The sequence below is a fragment of the Xyrauchen texanus genome, chromosome 32, assembly GCF_025860055.1.
Source record: "Xyrauchen texanus isolate HMW12.3.18 chromosome 32, RBS_HiC_50CHRs, whole genome shotgun sequence".
NCBI lineage: Eukaryota > Metazoa > Chordata > Actinopteri > Cypriniformes > Catostomidae > Xyrauchen > Xyrauchen texanus.
In genome coordinates this window covers 10160914-10183773 of record NC_068307.1, presented here as the reverse complement: position 1 = coordinate 10183773, position 22860 = coordinate 10160914, and the positions used below count along the sequence as shown (strand labels likewise).

At 37.4% G+C, this 22860-nt stretch overlaps 1 protein-coding gene across 5 annotated transcripts in view; it reads left to right on the top strand.

The window, feature by feature from the left end:
* The window catches only part of LOC127626149 (myoD family inhibitor-like), a 38692-nt gene that overhangs the window by 5709 nt on the left and 10123 nt on the right, over positions 1 to 22860 (top strand). For 3 of the 5 annotated variants that reach the window (XM_052101727.1, XM_052101725.1, XM_052101728.1), the window contains one exon: positions 8600 to 8734. In XM_052101727.1, the coding sequence (XP_051957687.1) occupies positions 8600 to 8734 (135 nt within the window). The remainder of the gene's footprint in view (positions 1 to 8599; positions 8735 to 22860) is intronic. The other 2 variants (XM_052101726.1, XM_052101729.1) reach the window with 1 other exon arrangement.

The window sequence follows — 22860 nt, the reverse complement described above, 5'->3', positions numbered from 1 at the left end:
CAGTAAATGTTCACTTGTGGCGCATCAGATACTCTTTAGCACCCCTGTTCAAATGACTTGATATTCTCGCAATGCAAAATTATTTGCAGATGCTCAGCTAGCCCTCCAACATGTATATTTTGGCTTCTCCTGATATGTTAGAGGCTGAGATCACTTGTCTGTCTCCTTTGTGTGGGAAAGATTTAGGAGGTTTCATCATGTTGGGACGTTGTGGGGTCTTTCTTTGATGCTTAGCCTGATGGTTTTAAGTTGCTGTTGAGATTCCTACAGCTTTCACTTCAGTCATAGATCTTGACAATAAAATGGCAAAGTAGCAAAGGTTGCTTGAGAACATTTGCTGTTTTTTAGCTCTCTATGTTTTGGATATTTTGATTGAGAGAGTTCAAATGAGAGAACAAGATTGAGAGAGAGAGAGAGAGTGAGAGCGCAATCAATGCTGACCTATGATGCAGCTGTTGGCCACTCATCAGAGGGTTTGAAACTTCCTGTTGCTTCTTTGCAGCCAACAGAGGTGCATGATTGTGCAAAAGCGAATGTGTTTGTTAAAGAGAACCAGGAGCCGTAACGCGTCATGTGTGAAGATGCCAAACCCTCAAACAAAGATACAGACCCCCCTATCTTCTGACAGAAACTTTCAAACACAAGATATAGTGCTGTTAAATCCTCCCTAAAGCCTGCTAAATACCAGACATTTTCTTTTTTAATGAGCTTACATTGTTTTCCCCCTCCTCTATTGTACTTGCTAAATAATCTGTGAATTTGGATAAATTCCAAAACAGTTCTTTGAAGCTTTTCCCCCTAAGCGTGTGTTTTTAGTCTTGGCCAGTTTGCAAGCCCAGATTAGACTATTGTTTCAGAGACAAGCTTAGTGAAGATGATACCATAGTTATCAACATGTTTCTTCAGAGGATCAGCCACAGACATTTGCTTAATTATTTTCTTTTTGCTCCTGTAATTACATCCCGAAGGGGTCATTGCAAAAAAATTAATTGTGTCAAAGTCATGAAGGGCTCAGGAAAGTGTAACGTGGAGGACAAATGTGGGCTCCAAATGAGGCACTCTGCTTTAAACCATCTGAGATGCTCCTCTAAGTGGCACCACCTGTTTCCTGTAGCCCTCATTGCAATGCTTTCAGAAAAGTACAGATGCATGTGAATAAATGTGCAACAGCCGTTGCAGAGTATTTCTGTGAAGAGAGCCTGGTAAAGATAAACCATATGGATGGAATATGACATGCATGGTACATATTTCCGGACAGTTGAGCAGCAAAAGAAAAGAATGCAGAGGTATACAAGTCTATAAACTTGTAAGAACACCTACAATAACAAATACTGATGCTTGGAAGTAGTTCTTACAAAAGCACAACTTATTACATAACCTGTATAGCAAGTATGGTCAATCCTGAGCCACCAGCATGTAGTGTTGCATTTCACATTTAGCAAAACAATTTTTTATAGAGGGATAAATATAATCTACACACAATTAGAATCTTTGTGTCAGTTGTTTTTGCCCTCTATATTTGTATTATAACAAAAAGATAGATGTGAAGCACCTTATTTGCTCTTCAAGTGATCTTAAAGTGCACTAATTGTGACTGAATTTAAAGAACCCAGCCTGCAGTGTAGTTTGATTCTGTATTCTTCCAACTCCCTCTCTGTTTTCTGTGCCCTGTGGCCAGCACATGGTTCCAAATGCCTGCAAATCTACAACGAACTATGTCTGCCAAACCTTAACCCGATGATAATATTAGCCAACAGCTGCATAAAATCAACCTAATTTCATCAATTCTTCATTCTTTTACCTCTTCTTCATTTTCCCATCCTCTCTCTGTGTTGGCATGATATTGCCCTCAGTTGATTTTAAAGAGTGATGGTTTTAATTAGTCAGGGTAATAACAAGTAATTAACTCCTCAACACAAGTGGCCGGTGCACTGCACCTCTAGGTCCACCTCTCCGAGCCATTTCTTTGTCATGATATACAAAGGCATTTTCCTCCAGGCACATTTCGAATGGTAAAGACACAATTTTTACACTTTGTGAAAATTATCTCTAGATTGAAAGGGAGGCTATTTCGCTGGTGCGCAAGATATGCCTTTTTCAAATTCTGCAATCTCTTGTAGTCCATTAAAAGCATAATTTACAGTTATGGCTCATATGAGTCAAATTAGAAGTTCTCTATCTCAGAGTTGGAGAAAGTTCTAATTCAAGCATGTCTCACCTGCCAGAGTCTTCATTTAAACTATTCTACCAAGACAGAGGGAGTTTAAAATATCTATAAGTATCTTGTCAGCCTCTCTCTCTTTCTCTTTTGTCTCTTGATAGCAACTTCTAAAAGAGCATTAGTCAGGGTTGTTGAAGACAGAGCAACTAAGCCACAAAATACAGAAAGGCAGCGGCTTGAGGGTTGAGCAAATTTCAAAGTGTCCCTGTAAAGCCACAAGGTTGCTTATCCTCTAAACCAGGTCTCATACCTGACTGCTCGAAGATTTTAAAAAGTCTCTGTGTGCTCCCAGACCTTAAAAATAAATAAACTAACACCATAAAATGGAGTGAAAGAGATTGAACAAGAGAGACACATAGAGAGGTGGAGAGATGAGTTAGACAGATGATGACACGGCATCTGCTCTGTATTTGTGCTTTTGCCAAGTAACAGGCAGATGTTACTGTATGTATACAAACCTGTAAAATTGCATTGGTAATATTCCTCATTCTTTGACCTCCTGAGACCCTGTGTCCACATACGTGAACTTTTTGGCTTCGCTCTAGGCTATGCATAATTTCTTTTAATTTAAACTGACTGATCTCAGTTCAGGAGACTCTAGGCTGTCATTAAAGGATTAAACAACATGGCACTGATCTTTTATATAACCTGTTTGAGTAATAAAAAAAAGAGTCTCATTGGATATGCCATTTTAAAAATGTCCTCGATATATCATGAAATGACACTGTTAAACACAATGACTACGTACGTGGACTATAGGCTCTTTTTCCTTATAACATCCTACCTTCACTGTCCTAATATTCTTTAGCACCACAGGTGATTATCGCTGAGCGACACAGTTTGCAGATTCAATTTTTCTAATCTGTGTCTGCTTTTGTGAGCCTACACCACAGTTGCACCTGTTTTAACAAGCTCCACTTCATTTTCATGACTTTTCAATTGATTATATCAGCAATAATTCATCAAATGATGGAGAAGTACAGATGTGTGGTGTAGTCAAACACACCTAGGCATGTTAAAGAGATGATCCAGGTATCTGGACAGTGTCCTGGTAGAATGTGTCAGATCATGTTGGACCGCTGCGTCATCCACTATATAACGCTCAGAATCGGTGAATCTGGTGCCAAACTAGCATGCACAAATTGTACTGGCCACAGCTCATTCTCCACTTAAGCCTGGTTTCAGTCCCGCGTGAAGCATGCCCACTGATAGATACGCACGTGCTGCGCACATGGATTTTTACATATCGCGATGTACACGATATAGCATATCGGTTAACACTTTATATTGTTGCCACGATATATATATATATCGTCATATCGCCCTACAAGTAATGTCCTACATACATGCTTTTAGTTTTTTGTTTGTGTTGTTAGCCTGCTCTAAAACAACTTTAAAAAACTAGATTGTTATATCAGAGATATAATTATGAAAGGCTTTTCAAACGTGGCATAATTGCTGAGATCATTAAGTGCAGGTTCTTGAAATTCCTCATTGTTTCAGTCAAATAATATGCAAGACTGGGCTGAAACTATGTTGCTGGTGCAGTAAATCTCCCCTGCCTGCTCTACGGCTTGATTGTGATGAGGAATTAAAGCTTTGCCTTTGATAACAGCTGGGTTCTAGTCGCTAATGCCCAGTGATCCACAGCAATGGAAGAAAAGAAGGAGCTAACACATGCTTCAGTGCCACAGCAGTATAAAGACAGATATTTCTTTTGCAGTTTTACAGAGGCAGGCTTTAGTGGTCTGCATTTTTTAAGCTAAAATGGGTCAAAACATGGTCCCTGTCTGTCTACAGCCCTGGCTCTGCTCTACCCTGCTCACACACTCACCCACAACAGCTTTTTTCACTCTGGCTAGTTCCGTTGAGCACTGTTGAATGTTTGATTTGTATTGAATCCTCCGGTTTATCCTTTATCATTGGCAGTGACCACAGGCCGGAATTATTGTTGCTTTTAATTTATGATTTATCTGAAAGATTTAATCTATATTATGATTTTCCAGGGATGATGAAACAAAGAACATAGTTTAATGTTAGCTGACTGGATGAAAGCACGCATTTATGGTTTCAAGGGGGAAGAATGCATATGTATAAGAAACCATTCAAGAGTACTTTTTACTAAATAAATGCAAAAATAATAAATAAACAATGGTTAATGCATCTTATTAAATAACATTTGAAAATGACAGTCCCATACACCACAAAAAAACATTTTATTTATAAAGAAACATATTTTTCCTACATATTTTCTGCAAAAGAAACATTTATTTAATGAAGTGTCTTGTGCTGCAACAACTAATCAATAAAATCGATAATAATCGATAATGAAAATAATTGACAATACATTTCATTATCGATTAGTCAGATATGTGTGGCCTACGCAGAGAAACTCATCACTTAACAGTGTTATATAATGCAAAGACTGTGTAATAAATGTGTAAAGATTTAAATACTGTAAATATTGAATTTAACAAATAGGCTCTCAGCATCTTTGCAGGGGGGTGGATAAATAGAATAGAGTGTGGAATTTGTGTATTTAAAAAAATCTAAAATATGACTTAATTATAAAATAAAATATAAACTTTCACATACTATAGCCTGTATACAGTATATAATATAGCACTTGAAGTCTTATGAATACTTTTAAAACTACAAGCAATTTACAGTATATTTTAACATTTTTATTGTAAAACTTTATTGTGTTAATGTATAGCATACAATCACTTATGCTCTTTAAATTAATTGTAATCAATAAAATACAATAAATACAATTTGGCTTTTTTAGCAGAATAATCAAAAAAGTAATCAAAGAATAATCGATTATCAAATAATTAGAGATGCACCGATTGCAATTTTCTTGGCCGATTTCGATTTCCGATTTTTTGCAAGTGTGACCTGCCGATACCGATTTTTTCTGATTCCGATTTTCTTTCTAAGAACTATTATTAACCGCATATACAAACAAAAGCGACCTTTCTTCAATGCTAAATTGTATTTTCATAATAAAATAAATTATTAAACATTACAATTTCCCCCAAACTGCACTAAGTTACAGGATCTTCTCTCACTTAAACAACTCTCAAAATAAAGTGCTCTGTGACTAGAAAGAGGTAGAAATAACAATTAACTGCAAATGAGTTGCTTTATATAACAGATGTCATTTTCCACTATTTTTATAAATGGACCTTTTTCTCTTTATTACTCATCTAACAAAACAATTCCAAAGATCTAAAGTGTCCAATACGCTCAACTTACGTTAGATGTCCAAATATCAGTTGTAAAACTGAGCACTGCTTCGGGAACGACTTGTAACTATATCTGTCAACACTCCCGTTTTTCCCGGGAGTCTCCCGTTTTGTTATTTCTCCCAAAAAAACTTGCGTAATTTGTATGGCCCAAACCACGTTATATGAATAATCACATCAATATATTATTCCAAGGTGGTCCAGTTGCCAGATCTTGAATGAAACGCATCCTACTCACACAATCGACACATCATACAAATCATACAAATTACGAATCATTTATGACCACAATCTGGCAACCTACAACCCAGTTGCGCTGTTGATATCTGCGCAAGCAGTTGACATGGGATGTTAAATCAAGCATCACTGGTAGATGGGAGGAGAAGAATCAGCTGGTGATCCGGTGAAAAAAACAAAATATACATGTACATTTAACAGCAGCTGGATGGAAGAATTTAATTTCTTATCCCGAAGCCATATCGACAATGCCCACACCTTTTGCAATGTGTGTCGCACTGATTTTAATATCGGACACGGTGGGAAAAATTACGTTACTCAGCACATTAAATCACAATGTCACAATTTCTATAGTATTTAGCCTGCTTTTGCCATCCAGCACCCCTCTTCCCCTCTCCTGGATTTGTATACCCAAATGTTGACAGATAACAGGCTGCGTGTGTGACATGACACGAGATTAAACAACTCGGGCAACGCGACGTCGGAAAGTACCTCCTACTCTGTATCGAGGAAATTTATCAGATTTCTGAAGCCTCTGTCCTCAGCTATGGAGAACAGCTGGTCATCCAGGGCCATGAATTCCATCATTTTCCTCGTAATTGCTTTGGTCTTTTCGCTGCTCATACCAAGGAATGATAGGAGAGGCTGCTGACTTGTGACTGGCTCTGAGCTCTGGCGAGCTTTAGCCGCTTTCCCTTTTTAGCTTCTTTTTTAAAATGGGCATTTTCAGGTGGGTGATTGTGTTTTAAATGTCTAATTAGGTTTGTTGATCCAAAAGTTATTGTGGTGGTTCCCCCACGGTTTACTTTGGCCTTACAATTATACACATTTCGAACTTTATGTATTCTTCACTCACAGTGAAGATCTTCCACGCCAATGACATGTTTACATGCAGCTGTGATGTTATTGCCTGCGCTGCTGGCAGCAAAACAGACCTGCTTGGAATCGGAAAGACGTGAGGCTGACCGGCCGGTTACCGGTCCGGTCCGAGCATGCAGAAAATCGGCTAATTCTGGTCCCTGGCCGGTCGATCGGTGCATCTCTACAAATAATCCATGGTTGTAGACCTAGAAGTGTCCATATGGTTGGGGCCACTAGTTATTAAAATGTGTTTTTCATGAAATGTATGCTTTTCAGGCTTATGTGTTCTCAACATTTTTCTGCCTGCTTAGAGCATTTTTTGTGGCTTTTGCTGCTGTTGTCGTGACTTTTTGCTTTGTCAGCAGCTGCTTCCAGATGTGGACTTACCAATTCCAGCTCCTTCATAACTAACTACACAGGCACATGCAGTATATAAGGCCCTGGGGTCTGCACAGCACCACGGGATGCTTTCAGACCACAGCATGCAAACGGTACATTTGTGCTGGTGGCATGAAGAGGTGTTGCAAACAAGCTATAGTTATATTTCTCACTGAGAATGAAAAGGAGAGAGTGTTGCTAGTTCTGTGAGCTATGAGCACAGGCTCTGACAATTTGTCTGTTGTCAGAGATTCAGTTGAAGAAATGGGGGTTGAAGCCCCTTGTGAGTCATCTTGGTTACAAGCTGAGTTTCTCTGCTCAAAGGTGAAAAAGTCTTGCAGAGAAAATAAATAAGGGCATGGATTCTGGCTTCTGGTTATAATGGTGTCATTAGCTAGATATTTCTGATGCTGAAAGGCCAAGATCCTTGTTAATCATTCTGTTCCTTTCTATTTATGTCCCTCTTTCTTCCTCTGTCACTCACTAAATGGTGTTCTAAACAGTAGTTCCAGAGGAGCTTGCTTATCTTAACCTGTCAATAACTGCATAAGTGTATCCAGCTTTTTCCTGGGGTTCTTACTGGGGAAATGAATATGGGTGGGACTTCCACCAGAAGTTGTTCTACAGCATTCCCTAGCTTTGGCTGCAGTCATTTTTGACCCTGTTTACAGCTGGTAATAACACGCTTCCCGGATGATCCTATCGCAAATGGTCAAATGTTGGTTTAAGTTAATTTATATTATTAAACGTTTCCTGCCTCCTCCTAGCCTGTCTTTATACTGTAACAGGGACGTAGGAAATAGGTGGATATAAATGGCTGCTTACCTCGCTCAAAATTCCTCTGTCATCCCCCCATCACAACTCCAGAGTATTTATATTCATTCTTTTATTATATTCAGTAATTAAATAGTCCAGGGGAGTTGAGTCTTTTTCTTGAACCCTTCATCATAGACGGCATTCCAAATATGTACCCTTGTATCACTTAAGGATTAAATGAAAATGTGAACCAAAATGTCATTTAAAATCCATAGAAAAAGTTAAACTTCTCCGATACCCAAAAAAGATACCGAATCCATCAACAACATCACACATAAATGGTAGACAGTACAACTGCAGCAAAGAAAAATAACGCAGAGAGTCACAAAAGCAAATAAACAGAGAGCAATGGATGTAGGTTCCACAGGAGATGCTGTGTGTTTATCAGACAGCCAGTAGCCCAGCTGGCTTCCATTTGGGTAGGTATGGGACAGAGGCCAGCATGGAGCAGAACACCGTTGTACTCAGCACAGATAAACACAGTGCTGCTACTTGCTAAGACCCAGTCGTGACCTGCTTTGATGTCAGGCTCCTCTAGCCTCCTCAGACAGCCCTGTATAATTACCAGGTCACATAATAAGACCACTTGGCTCCAGCGCTAACTTATAAAACACACACACACGACACACATGCTGCTGATCGCATGAATGCTCTTTCACAAATTCATGAGCACAGCACAGTCGCTAGTACGTACACACAAACACGTTTTATCATAAACTATACATAAACGCACATCTAACAGTGCTGTATTATATTCCTGTTGCATCAAGACACTTTAGCAACACATCAAATATCACACATGACAACTTATTCTCCTTTTTTCTGTTTCTTTGGCCAGAAGGAGTTGAAACTGGTGAGCTGACAGCACCGAATTCAAACACCCCACCAATGGAAAAGACGATGGAGAATGGCAACAACAACAACAGCCTATCCCAGCCAGACCTCACCAGGACTTCTGGCAAAAGCATAACATGTAATCATGACATCAAGAACAATAGAACTGCTTTACCTAGCAGCACTTCACAGTTTGTACTTGGTCTGCTTGTTTAGTAATGCAAGGGAAAACAAGGGAAATTATTAGGAAATGCAACAAACCCCTGAAGTTCAGAAAATCCTTAATGAAAATACTTTAATAATTAAAACTAAGGGTTTTCTTAACTTAAAGGGGTTTGTTGCAACGGGGCCTTAGTGGTGGGATTGGATAGGGACAAGTCAGATTTGATTTTGTCCACAAATGAGGGCCTGAGCTCAGTGTTTCAGAGCAAGTGCACTACATGCTGGGCCATCATTCTGAATGACAGTAAAATGCTTAGCAAAGATCAGATTGTCACTTGTGTTTGATCAGATCAGTGTTCTGTTGATGAGGGAGGAATGTGTTTACTGGTGTTGAGATGTCCGCAGTTTCGCTGAGTGTGTTTAGATGAATACTGGGTGTGTACCTGTCTGCAGTAGGTTGTTACTAAGTCCTCAGACTAAAGGGACGGTTGTGGATGTGTTCCGTTTCTGAGTCACACCAGCATCAGTCTTTTCTGGGGCAGCACACCCACCTACAACCTAAAATAACTACACACACAAAATGACAATGCTGCCAAATCACACGCTCCGCTGTAGCCATTTGTAAGATGTAAGGCCCTGTGCATTAAATACATTATAGTAGACTATAGTAGACTGTGGCTTCATTAAAACATAAGAAAAAGAAAACATTATATAAGACAGATATATGTTCACTTTGACAAAACAATGGCAGAGGGATTTGCTCAGACATGTCAACTGAAAGATGTTGTGAAATTGAACTGAAATTGTATGTTTTTGGTGGTAACTGCAATTGTTGTGACGTTGCCTTGATAACAGCGCCAGGTGAATAATAGCACTGTGCTTTTGGCAGTCAATTTCAACTTTCTTACTGCTCTCTAAATCATATTTTGGTGATAGTGTTTCATGGTATTCAAGATGATTTTTTTACTTCACATTAAACAAGGACAATATATTTAACTCTTGATTTACCATTAATTTGTATGATTTTACTTTGTTTGATATGTGACAGGGCTGGGAGATATGACAGTATACACTGTAGCAATAGAAATGTGTCAACATTAGAGATTTTGCAACACCGTTTATAGCACATACAGTAGATATATTTGCGTGGCTGTCAGTGGGCTGGACTGCTTGACGTTATTTACTCGTGAAGAGTCATGGAGTAAACTAGTTTTGTACATGAAGGGGAGGGGGATGATCCTTTGAATGTGTGTATAACACAGGACGCGATCACTCGGTTTGGATCAATCCCTCGCTTTATAGTCCGAAAAACGTGTATACAGCCATTGGATAGCGCTATATTTTTGTTCAAACATCAGCCAAAACCGTTTAATCATTTCTTTATAAATAATAAGGACACACTTCCAAAGAAAAATTGTGAACTAATAATCACCAACTGCCAAACCAACAACTACATTCTATGCTAATTAATTCCTTTGTATATTAATCCTTATAAAATGTAAGTTGAGGGTCATGAGCACTTTGTTTCTCCACAATCAATCTTGTGTCATCCACTGTCAATACAAGACTGAGGTAAGTTCTGAATTTACCAACCACAGGTGACGTCACATGCATTGTTTACATTTGGTGGCACACTCTTCTGGGTATATGGGTATTGCTATTAACCCTATAGACCCGCTCTCTGTATTTAAGCTTATAACTTGTAGTAAACTGTACTTTAAACTGACAAAACCATACTTCTGCCTAAGCTATTTAAAAAAGATTGTGTGTCATTTTTACATCTGACAAGAGTTAAATATTTTTCTATGTCCTTTAATTCATATAAAACATATAATAGACTACTAATTTATGCATATTCTTTGCAATTTGTACTTTTCATCAGTGTGCTGTCAATTTCATTGAGCTTGAGCAGAGCTGCAAAAATAGGCTCAGAGCCGAAACCTCCACTGCAGTAAAGCTCATGCTACACTCCGGTGTCCGGTCTGGTTTGCGACCCCCTTTAATTTACCCTGCCCCTCACACTTTATGCAGGATGGGGATGCATTCTGTCATTTCATCGTACTTCAACTTGTAGTGCTTTTTCTAATTGTCACGGAAATTTGTTCTTGAAGGAGTGAACAGCAACCAGTTCAGATGTCAAAAAAGTTGTGCTGATCATGCTGAAAATCACTTACTTGCACTAGAGGGTGCCTTTTAAAATAATTATGCATAGGACTAGTATTGCTGTTATACAGTAGTTAAAGGCCACTTTGCATATATTGGAGGCTACTGTAGCATCTGTGTCATCTTTATCAAAGTACATTTGAGCCTCTTTGCTCTTTCAGTGCAGAGCCATCAGCCTCCACACCTGCTTGCAAATTTCCAAAATGTGGATGGCAGAGTTATTAATATTCATGAGTAAAGCAATAACTGATTAGATGATTCAGTTATATTCATCTGGAAAGCACTACCTGATTGGTCAGAGAAACTCAAATTCAACCCCGAAACCTAACCCCAAATCAGGTAGAACTTTCCTCATTAGTTAGTCTTCAATAGCCATCCTACATTTCGGAAATCTGCCATCCGCTGTATTGTAAAGAAACTAGTCGACTTCAAGCTGACAGTGTCGACTACATTAGTTATTGCTGAATATTTGACTAGTCTATGCAACCTCTAGTATGCAACCAGCCAGACTTTATATCACAGGAAAACCAAGGCACCAACTAAAAACATATTTGGTTTCAGTGGTTGCTAGTACCATGACTGAAATTCTGAAAAACCCCACAAAGTCCCAGCGTTCTGCCTCAGTAAAAAAAAAAAACATAAAAAGGAGGTTATGAAACCTGCATTTCTTGGCCTGCCATTTTTTTTAAATGCCCATAAAAATGGCAGCATTGTGATTACATAACAGAACCGACAGAATGTAATGCTCCTCTCAGATTTTCCCTGCTACATTTCACTCATCATGGTGGTTTCATTTGCAGATGGGCCTGTGAGATGTGCCTGTCTGGGACTCGTAAAATGTTTAACTCTATTGCATCATCAGCTTTATAAAGAATGTGCAATCCTTTCTGTATCCAATAGTACTTTGAGGCAAGCGGTCACTTATTTTATTCTTAAAGGTGTATTCCTGGTTCAACACAATTTAAGCTTTGATTAACACAAAAAACCAATTTGGCTTGTCCCTCCTTTTCTTTAAGAAAAGTAAAAAATCTGGGTTCCAGGTGAGGCATTTACAAATGGAAGTGAATGTGGGCCAATCTCTAAACATTAAAATACTAACTTTTTCAAAATTATAGCCACACGACATGAACAATATTTGTGCTAATATGATTTTAATATGATTTAATTGCTTACTAACCTTTTCTGTCTGAAGTTATAGTCAATTTTACAGCTTCATTGCCACAATGATATAATGTCAACAAACCCTAAAATTACTTTAAAATTACTATTTAAACAACCTTACAGCTCAAATAATACATGAGTTTTAACTTTTATAAAATTATAATCTTCAGATTTCTGCCTTTTTAAACCCTCTAAAAATTGGCCCCATTCACTTCCATTGTAAGTGCCTTACTGTAACCTTGATTGGTAACACTTTATAATAACTTTCATTAATAAACCATATACAAACATTAAATGATGTTTAACAGATCATTAGTTAATGTATATTCAGATTAGAAATATGAGATAATGTCCTTGTTAATGTTTACTAATGAATTTAACTAATGATCTGTTAAGCATTATGTAATGTTACGTTATTATGTGGACCTCCTTTCCCCAGTCGTCATCATCATCCGAGCTAGTGTTATGAGACTTTTGCGGATTTAGCATCCTGACAGCATTTTTTTGTTTACATCAAAACAAAAAAAAACTGAAACTCTTTTAAAACTGATTAAGAGAAACATCCAGCCAATGTTTTTTTAAAACTGTACACTTAGTTGTAACACTGCATTCCCTTCATTGTCACAGGTTCGGCTAAACATGAACCCATGCTCTCTCTCTCTTTCATTTTTCACTAAGACAGAGGAGAAGAAAAATTATTTTAACATACTTTTCTGCACTCTGGAGCATCTCAAAGGCATTCAGTCTAGACGCAAATGCAACACCATAACATCATCACCCTGAGCTAGAGCATCTGGAGCCTGGCAGAATCTTTAAACTTCTGTTTTCAACAGTTTCACAGGTTTTTGTGATTCTCGGTATCACAAAATGAGACTGCGGTGTCATTATTATAAGAATATTCTGGGTTCAATACAAGTTAAGCTCAATCGACAGCATTTGTGGCATTATGTTGATGATGACAAAGAATAATTTGACTCATCCCTCCTTTTCTTTAAAAATCAAAAATTGAGGGGCAACACTTTTTTATAATATGTATTACAATTTATAATAAATGTAATTAATAAATAATTTACAAATATAAAATAATGCTTAACAGATCATTAGTTCATGTATATTCAGATAATGAATATGATATGAGATATGAGCAAGATATGAGAAAGTGTCCTTGTTAATGTTTACTAATGAATTTAACTAATATTAAATAATGATATGTAAATTAAAATTCGTACAAATGTTATTAAACTTTAATTGCTAAATGGCTTTGCTCTTTTTAAAATCTATAAACGATTTTAACAAATGTTACATAATGATTAACAGATCATTTGTTAATGTACATTTGAATGCTTACAAATGTAATTAAATGTTTTCATAAATTATTTATAAATGAGCAATTATTAGTATTTTTCACCACTTTAAACACTTCATGTTTACAAATGATTCATTAATGTCCAGCTAATTAGTAACAAAAGTCTGTAAAATCCACACATTTACTGTTTGTTTGTTAATGTATAATTCACTATTTACACATCTTTACAAATCCTTTATTACTTATTTTTTGATATACTTTGCAGTACTCAACCTAAAGTTGAAACTATTTACACATAATAATAAGAGCAGCCTACACTTAAATTTGACAGATTTACAAATAACAGATTTGTGATTTGAAAAAAGAGAAAAACAGGACTCAATAGTTTTTTCACAAATATATATATATATATATATATATAATAAACATGCACACATGCTAGTTGACCAAATATCGTGATTTGTGAGCACTGAACCATCGCTTGTAATAATCTGATTTTGAAAGCATTCCTTAATGGATAAAAGCAGCCATTGAACTCTCTCGGATCTAACACGAGCGTATGATCCTCTGCCACAGCGCAGGACGACTCTCAGTTGCCTCAGAGACATATAATCCACTCATGTTATCACATGGCTTGTTGAGCGCGTTACCGCGGAGACCAAGCGCATGTGGAGGCTTCACTCTGTTCTCCGCGGCATTCACGCCCAACTCAAAACGCACCCCACAGAAAGTGAGAAAAACCTTATAGCAACCACAGGGAGGTTAACCAAATGTGACTTTACCCACGCTAGCAACCAGGCAAACCGGGTTGCTTAGAAAGCCTGACTGGTGTCACTCAGCATCCCCCGATTTTTGCTTTTTAAAGAAAAGAAGGGACAAGTCGAAATTATTTTTTGTCATAACATTATGCTATAAATGCTGTCGATTGAGCTTAACTGTCATTGAACCCGGAATATTCTTTTAATAATGACACCGCGGTCTCATTTTGTGATACCGAGACTTTTTGTTGAAAACAGAAGTGTAAAGATTCTGCCAGGTTCCAGATGCTCTAGTTCAGGGTGATGATGTCATCGATGTTGCATTTGCGTTTAGACTGAATGCCTTTGAGATGCTCTTTGTGAAAAATGAAAAAGAGAGAGAGAAAGAGCATGGGTTCATGTTTAGCCAAGCCTGTGATGATGAAAGGAATGTAGTGTTATATCTAAGTGTAGACTTTTTTACAAAACCATTGGTTGGATGCTTCTCTATCAATTTTTTATTTGTTATTCTCACTCACATGTTTTTGATGTAAAAAAAAACTGCTGTCAGGATGCTAAATTCACAAGAGTCGCTCGCATAACACTAGCTCGGATGAAGATGATAACTGGGGAAAGGAGGTCCACATAATAACAGAGTTAAACCGCTTCTGTTAAGAGATAAAGTGATGGCTGGTTATAAATTTAATTTGGGTGCAGAATAAGCAATGGAATGATTCCCTCTTTTATTCTGTCTCCATCCAACCACTCTCAGTCCCATTCTGGTCTTTTTAAATAATTATTCCGATTCATCTGGGCTTTAAGCTATGTGCCTGTCTCACTTATCCATTATCAGTCTTCAGAGGGACCCCCACCAGGGGAAATACACTTCTTAAAGGAAGATGGTGAATACTAGTTTAAATGACTGCTTTAAAATTCTCTGATTAGAGTCTTCATCACATGAGATTAAATGAGCTCAGGCAGAGCGGGATTAAAGACTACTTGGTCTCTCTTGTGAACTAATGCTCTTTTTTGAGCCCACCCTGTAAAATCTAGCTTTGCTTCTCAAAGAGCTATATCATTAAGCCCTTGCCACATTTGTGTTGATGTTTTTTCTTTTTAGTTTTACTGGCAAGATGCGTTCTTGTTTAGAAAGTAGGGGATTTTCATCTGACCTGTCTGGTGTGACAGCATCTGCCCTACACAATGTTTTCACTTCAGCCAACTATTCTCAACAGATGATTGCTGGCATTTTGGATAGTTTGTTGCTCTTCAGGTTTTTGTGTGTTTATGTTTTCATTGTGTATTAATCAGAAAGTGCTGACTCACAGGCTTCTGTGGCCCTATGAGTTAGCATTACTCACAGATTTTTGGTGCAGTAGGAGACTTTAAATGAGGTGTTACGGGAAGCCTGGGGCCCCGAGCAGGGAATTTCAGATCAGATCATGCAACAGACGTTTAGAGGTTCTCAGCCTGGTAGTTAGATGTTGTGGGTGATGAGAGGTTTTGACTGAAGTCGAATAGAAACAATGAGCAGTCACACTTGACATCTAGGTATAGACATTTACATTTATGCATTTGGCAGATGCTTTTATCCAAAGCAACTTACAGTGCATTAATTACAGGGACAACTCTGCCAGAGCAACCTGGAGTTAAGTGCCTTTCTCAAGGACACAATGGTGTTAGCTGTGGGGATCAAACCGGCAACCTTCTGCTGACCAGTTTTGTGCTTTAGCCCAGCGTTTCCCAATTGGGGTGTGGTCTGGCAAGATCAGGGGTGCCATGTGAAATATCCTTTAAAAATAAAAAAATAAAGATATATATATATATATATATATATATATATATATATATATATATATATATATAAAACATCTTAAAAAACTGAATATCATACTGTTGGGCCTCATGTACACAAATGACAAAGGCAAGCGTACATACAGTCATAAAGCATATACGAACACACAAAGAGAGACCAAAACAGACTACAGATCCCATGAGCATCCCTTGCTCATTTTACACCTAAGTGTGAAATTCCGAAGGATCGATCTCTCAACTCCTATTGGATGAAACATACGACAGAATGCATCCCTCAGCAATGGCGTCATCGAGAGTATAAAAAGCTCAGAGATGTTTCTGGGCGCTGCTTCCAGCGACAGTATTCGCCGCGTCTAGTTGCACTCCTGCTACTTCCAGGTGTTGCCTCGCTGCCCAAGGAAGTAACGTATGTACCTGAACTTTTGTCATACAATCTTATCTCGCTGGATAAGCCGAGATTTCTCCGGGTTCCATCGAACACGTTAACGGAACCGAAGTAGACTGTAGAGTAATCTGCGTCTCACCCATTTACCTGCAGAAGTGAAGAAGATTTCTATTCCCTCTTCAACCGAGTCAACTTCGCTGATTCATTCACCAGCCCCACTGTACGGCCCGTCAACAGAGCGGAGTCAAGCAACGGACAAACACACATTCTACACTCATCCTCACGCGACTCATGTTAGAGGTTTACGTCTGGGCAGAGATAGATTATTATAGTGTGTTACTCTTGTGTATCAATGTTATTGCTGCTAATAATACTCAAGGTATTACTGTAACACTGTTACTACGAATGAGATTTGCTGAGTTGTCGTCCAACCATGTTGGACTGTTTGTGCAGTTCCGCCATCGCGAATGAGACTGGCACACTGAGTTTATCCATTAAAGAACCAACGACCATGGCGGACGGATTAAGAGCCATTCACTCTGTCTCTGAGTGATAAACTAACGGTTGCCTTTTCTCCTGCAATCGCGAAAACTGGCCCTCACTCTATTCTCTTTCTCTCGTACTAACCACACACACACACGAGCCCTCACAAACATACCCGCACACACATTTGGTGAGCAGATAACTTGGCGATAGAGCCCAATTTGTACCTAAATTACCGTAGCAGTGGTGATGCGTGTTAAATGGGCAGATGCCATTAACCAATCTCTCCGCCCACATTCGCGTGACGTACTCTCCACGAGAGCCACGTCCGCCATTTTGTGCCCACCTTCTCTTATTACACACACATGCACATACATACATACATACCTTCCTCTCATGTATTATAGGCTTTTTTGTTACCATATCTAATCATTTTACTGTTTAGTTTGTAGTTGGAAGTCAGAAGTTTATTGATTGCATTGTATTGATTATTATTTGATATTACTGCATTAATACATTTTGTTACACATCAAAGAGAAGTGTTTTGGTATTGTTCTGCATGCACCTGTTTCAATGACTGGTAGGGGATGTCAGTGCTCGGATTCAAGCCTTCATTGTTTTCCTTTTGAATGTGTATGTTCTCCGGACATTGACTTTCCTAATAGAACAATCCTATAGTGAGTCTTCTATACTGTCTGTTATTAGTCCCTGATTTCAGGGTGATATTAATCCTTATTAATATTCTATTGATTTTGATAATTGATAATTATGTTTGATGATTGTTTATTTGAAGGATCAGTAAGGGTAATAATAATAATAATAATATTACTGCCGCTGTGTCTCTCTCGCTCACTCATTGGGCTCATTGGACGCTTGACAAACGCGCTGCAAGTGAGCACGAGATAATAAATCACGCTTGTTTGTAATCAATGGAGCTGTCTACAATGCAAGCTTGTGACATTGGAGCAATCTTTTTGCCTTGTCGCATCATCGTGCTGGCTCAAATTATAGATGTTTGAAAACAAAGGCAGAGTTAGCAAAGATGCTTTGTGTGTAATGCTTCCAGAACAGCTGTAGGGTAAAGAGAAATGCTTCAGACGAATACATCATCCTCTTAAACTCCTGATTTATCTCTCATCTCAATCTGACCTAGACAGGTATTTTCTCTGCCTTGTGAATTTGCCATTTTAATAATAACTAGGTCTGTTTAACAATTTACATAAAATAAAAACAATATTATTAATAATATACATATACAATATACATATATTTAAAATGTAATTTATTATCTATCTTATACATATAATTATCTATTTCCAGTAAACATCATAACTGATTTGGCAACAAGGTCCCCTCTTTTAGGTTTTCATCTGTAAATTGTATGTGCATTTTGTCAATGCTCTTTCAACTGGAGAACATTGATTATTAAAGGGATAACACCACTCTTAAAGGAAAACCTGACACCAGAATGAAAACTCATCACTTACCTTCATGTTTTTTGCAAACCCATATGGATAGCTTTAATCCATGGAACTCAAAAGGAGATGTAAGGCAAACTGTTAGTCTCAGTCACCATTTACTTTTATTGCAAGTGAAAGTGAATGGTGACCAGTACTAACATTTAGCCTAACATCTCCTTTTGTGTTCCATGGATTAAAGTTATCCATATGGGTTTCCAAAAACATTAAGATACGTGATATTATCAATCTGAATAAAATTAGAGGTAAGTATTCCCCTGGGAGGTTTAGATGAGATTGTTGTTAAAATGTGGACTTTTTTAGTATTACGAGTTTTACCACTGCAGAATAATGTACAATGTATTAGAGAGGCAGAATATTTAAGGACGTGATAGACTGATATGGTTAATCTGGTTAATTCACATCAATTGTTTTCAGTGTTGCATTCACCTTTGCTTTTTGTTAAAAAAAGCCAATCTCTGGCTTTCTCTCTAGTGATACATGGTAGATAATGATTGGTGGACAGACATTCTGTAAATATGGATTTACCCACAGACTAACAATGACTCCATTCTCCATCTAGAGGCTGGTATGCGGCTACCGTGGTTTGTGTGTAGTTCTATAGGCTGGATGAACAAATTTTTGAAATTATTATTAGATTGTAAAATATTAAGAAGGTGTACATGTTTGTAGATGCTAGAATACCTGTAAGTGTCGTAGTTTGCCCTTTGTCTCTTAGTAGAGAAAGTTTTGCCTTTTCTAGAAATTACTGTCTTTTTGGCAGATCCCCAGTAGACCGACTGATGCTGCCTGTTTACTGCTTAAACGCACATGCTATGCTCTCCATAGACATAATTATATTTATTCTGTACAAACTAAAGATTCTATCCCCTAAACCTAACTCTCATAAAAACATTCTGCATTTTTTGATTTTCAAAAAAACATTGTTTAGTTTGTTTTTTAAGCATTTTGTTTTATGGGGACACTAGAAATGTCCTCATAAACCACATTAATAGCATAATAATTACCAGTTTGTAACCTAAAAAAATGTCCTCGTAAACCATCCAAACCTACGCACACACACACAAACACAAAGTAACATCCCCAATTCAAATACCTCATCCAAAAACTGCAGCACAGGACAACACAAATATGCCACATGTTACTGTAGACTCAATTCCTGACCACCAACTTTACAAAAATAAATGGCCAGTGGTCTTTAAATGTTTACACCCTTTAACCACGTGTGCGCTTTTATTTAGGTCAAATAAGTTTGAAATGCTGTGGGTGTAACTCAACCAGTATACAATACAGTGCTGTTCTGAGAGGCACTTATGCATCTCTTTAACCTTGAAATAACCTGTTAGACTATAACTTCGAGTTCTAAAAAAAGATTATTGGTTGGAAAGTGGCATGTGTGTGAAGGCAGAAGAGCCATAATGAAAACTATGTGTTTGTGAAACAGTTTTTTAATGGAGTATATATCTTTTTTCATTGATTTGACATTTTTCTCTATTAAAAGTGTTACATCTTACTGAATTTTAAAAGCCATGTGTTATGTCTGATTTGTAATGTTTCAAGTGAGTATTACTAATATTTTAAATTGTCATTCTGTGTGTCTGGAGCAGGAGTCATTTACAAACTCTTTCGGCACAAGAAACAAAGTAATATGAATATAATGAGCGACTAGAGATATATTATCATCAGGTCTTTCAGTAAACTATTGTCGACAGGGCATGGTTTATTGTTTATGCTTTTTAATGCTGCTTTAAAACAGCATACTGTGCCGTAATGTGTAGGAGTTACCTATGCACAGATGGCAGGGCTTGGTGGAAACTATTATAGTGGCATCACTCTATAGTTGTTTGCTTTGGTCTGTAATGCTTGCTTATTATGTTCCTCATTTGTAATTAATTTTGGTTAAAAGTATAAACTGGGTCCAAAGTGTTTTGAGGTGTAAACACTTATCCGTCCTGACACAGTGCAGCTGGCAGAAAAGCACTGCCTACTCACCGGTAAATAAACCACTGCGATACAACCAGAGTAAACTTTGCCATTTATATCCGGCTTTAAAAGGAAATAACCTTCCGATCAGAAAATTTGAAAAAGCACATAAATATACCTGCACAAGACTTCACAGAGTTTCTAAACAACTTGAAATTCTCCTTGAAATGTCACGTTTGTACATAGATTACATTTCAAGTGGCCTATGTAACCCATATCTGGCTATAACACTCCAGCACAGCACTGATTATGTACTATAGGTATCCAACCAGAGTAGGCTTTTTACTGCCGCAATTACCACATGAATGGGACAGTAGCAGCTCTAAGCCTCTAAGGGCTGCTATAATCATAGAATTACAACAGGCCAGAGCTGAATGCCTCAAAGCTCTTTCTCTGAATGCCACAAGCATTCAGTTTGAGGAGGAAATGCATGTTAAGTTTATTTTGCCAACTGCTATACAATAGAAAAAGAAGGAGATGGATAAGAAGAAAAAGAAACAGAAGATTAACAAACACAAAAACCCCACAAAATTTTATTCCTGGAGGAACGCTGAAATGGAGACATGATAAACACTTACCTGCAACATTCAGTATTTATGAGGACACCCACACATCGGAGCGTTATTTGTTCGCATTTTATTAATTCACATTTCAATACAGAGAATTATAATTTTAGTATTTTTATTAGGGATGTGGGAGACTAGTCGACTAAATGGTTCTGATTCTGCGAGTCGACACTGGAATTACTATTCAGTCAATATTTTTCGCCATTAAACTGTTCAGCATATTTGCACATTTAGGTGTGGCTTTATATTATTACAAATGCTGCACTTAAATTACTGTCATGTTAATGTAACACATTTGAAATATATTTTAAAATACAAAGATTATTTTAAAAAAATATATATATCTGGAGCAGATGTATACAAAGTTTAATTTCACTTCAAGCTGCACGTGCTTCTTCCCTCTCTCACTCGCGGCACACAGAAAAATGTCCTCGCGAGACCAGCAAAGTAGCTATGGATATCACTTCGGTGGTGACGCGGGAAGCAGATTTCCAAAATGCTGGCTTGCAAGTCAATATGGATGTTTTCACATTTGAGTCTTTGCGTGCTTGCAAGTTATTTTCCCACGACCACTGGTGAGTGGGCTTTTTCAAGCGCAGGATAATCGCCTTTTCCTTACATTTTGTTTTCTCTCGTAAATTTGTCTTACCTGAGAATTATTATCAACAATGTCCTGACTGTTTAATATGTTAAGTTACATTTACATGGTGATTTCCGTTTAGAACAGGGTATTTGCATCACTCTATCCGGCACTATTCATTCAGTTGTTTTCATTAATTATGCCTGTATTTGCTAACGTTGGTTTACTAAATGCATGTCATGTTCTATATTTAATGAAGCCTAAAATGATGATAATGCAAGTCAAGAATGTCACAGATAAATGCCCCCTTTCAGTGGAATTTAGTGAATTTGGCTGTTGGAAGTCTTTTAAATGGGTTGCATAAATGCACAATGTTTTTTTTTACTGTTTTCTGAGGGTTTCTTTTTAGACTAGTCGACTCCAAAATTTCTGTTTAAACTTCATTGAAATTAGTTATTCCGCTCATCACTAATTTGTATACATATACACAGATGTTATGAGCTAGCATCATTAGGCAGCAATTGTAACTTCCAAAAACTGTCAAGAATCTAAACCTGTGCTTTCTTTTAATGTGCCGATGGTCTAGCCCATTCAAAGTGTACATAATTATTCTTCATGGAAGCATCAAATGAAATATTGCAAAATATTTTAATAAAAATCAAAAATTTTCCATTACAAGAATTAGGCTGGTCATATTGTGACCACATTATTTGTGGTCCATGTGTGCGTATTCAAAAACGTGAGCTTTTTTTCCTACTTCACACAATCCTCTTACCAGCATATTAACAATCTTATTATAATAAATAATATTCTTCACATGACGATGTCATAAAAATGTATTTAAAGTTTTACTGCCGCATTAATCCCCACGATAGTAAGAGTTATTCTGGTTGGATACCCACTGTAAGTAAATGGGGTGCCTTTTTTAAAGTCGACGTTGTAAGTTAACATCATGTATTTGTGCACACAAATTCATATTCAATACTGTATACACACTTAACCACAGTTGTGGTGTGAAATTCTCCAGCTAGTTGGTATATTTTGCTAGATTAATTGTTTCAGGATTTCTCTCTCGTTCTTCATTATGTATGAAAGTATCACAAAGAATCTCCCCACATCACACCGTCAAATGTCACAAATAGATACAGGGTGAACAGCAAATGTTTCTTTTTCAAGAGGGCAAATACTCAAACTAGAGCTAGCAAACTCTTGAAAGCAGGAATTTTATTAATTTCTAAACGATTATTCATTTTCATTTGAAAAGTTATCTTTTTTCTTTATATTTTCTTAAAAACTGAATCTCTGGAGTGATCTTTTTGCACTACTTTGTACTGGTCGGTGCTGTACTGTCTCTTACTGTGCCTATTGTCCTGTTCATTGTCAGAAATGTCTTGTACTGTCCCGTACTTTTAGCACATGTTTGCACGTGCACTTTATATAGGTACA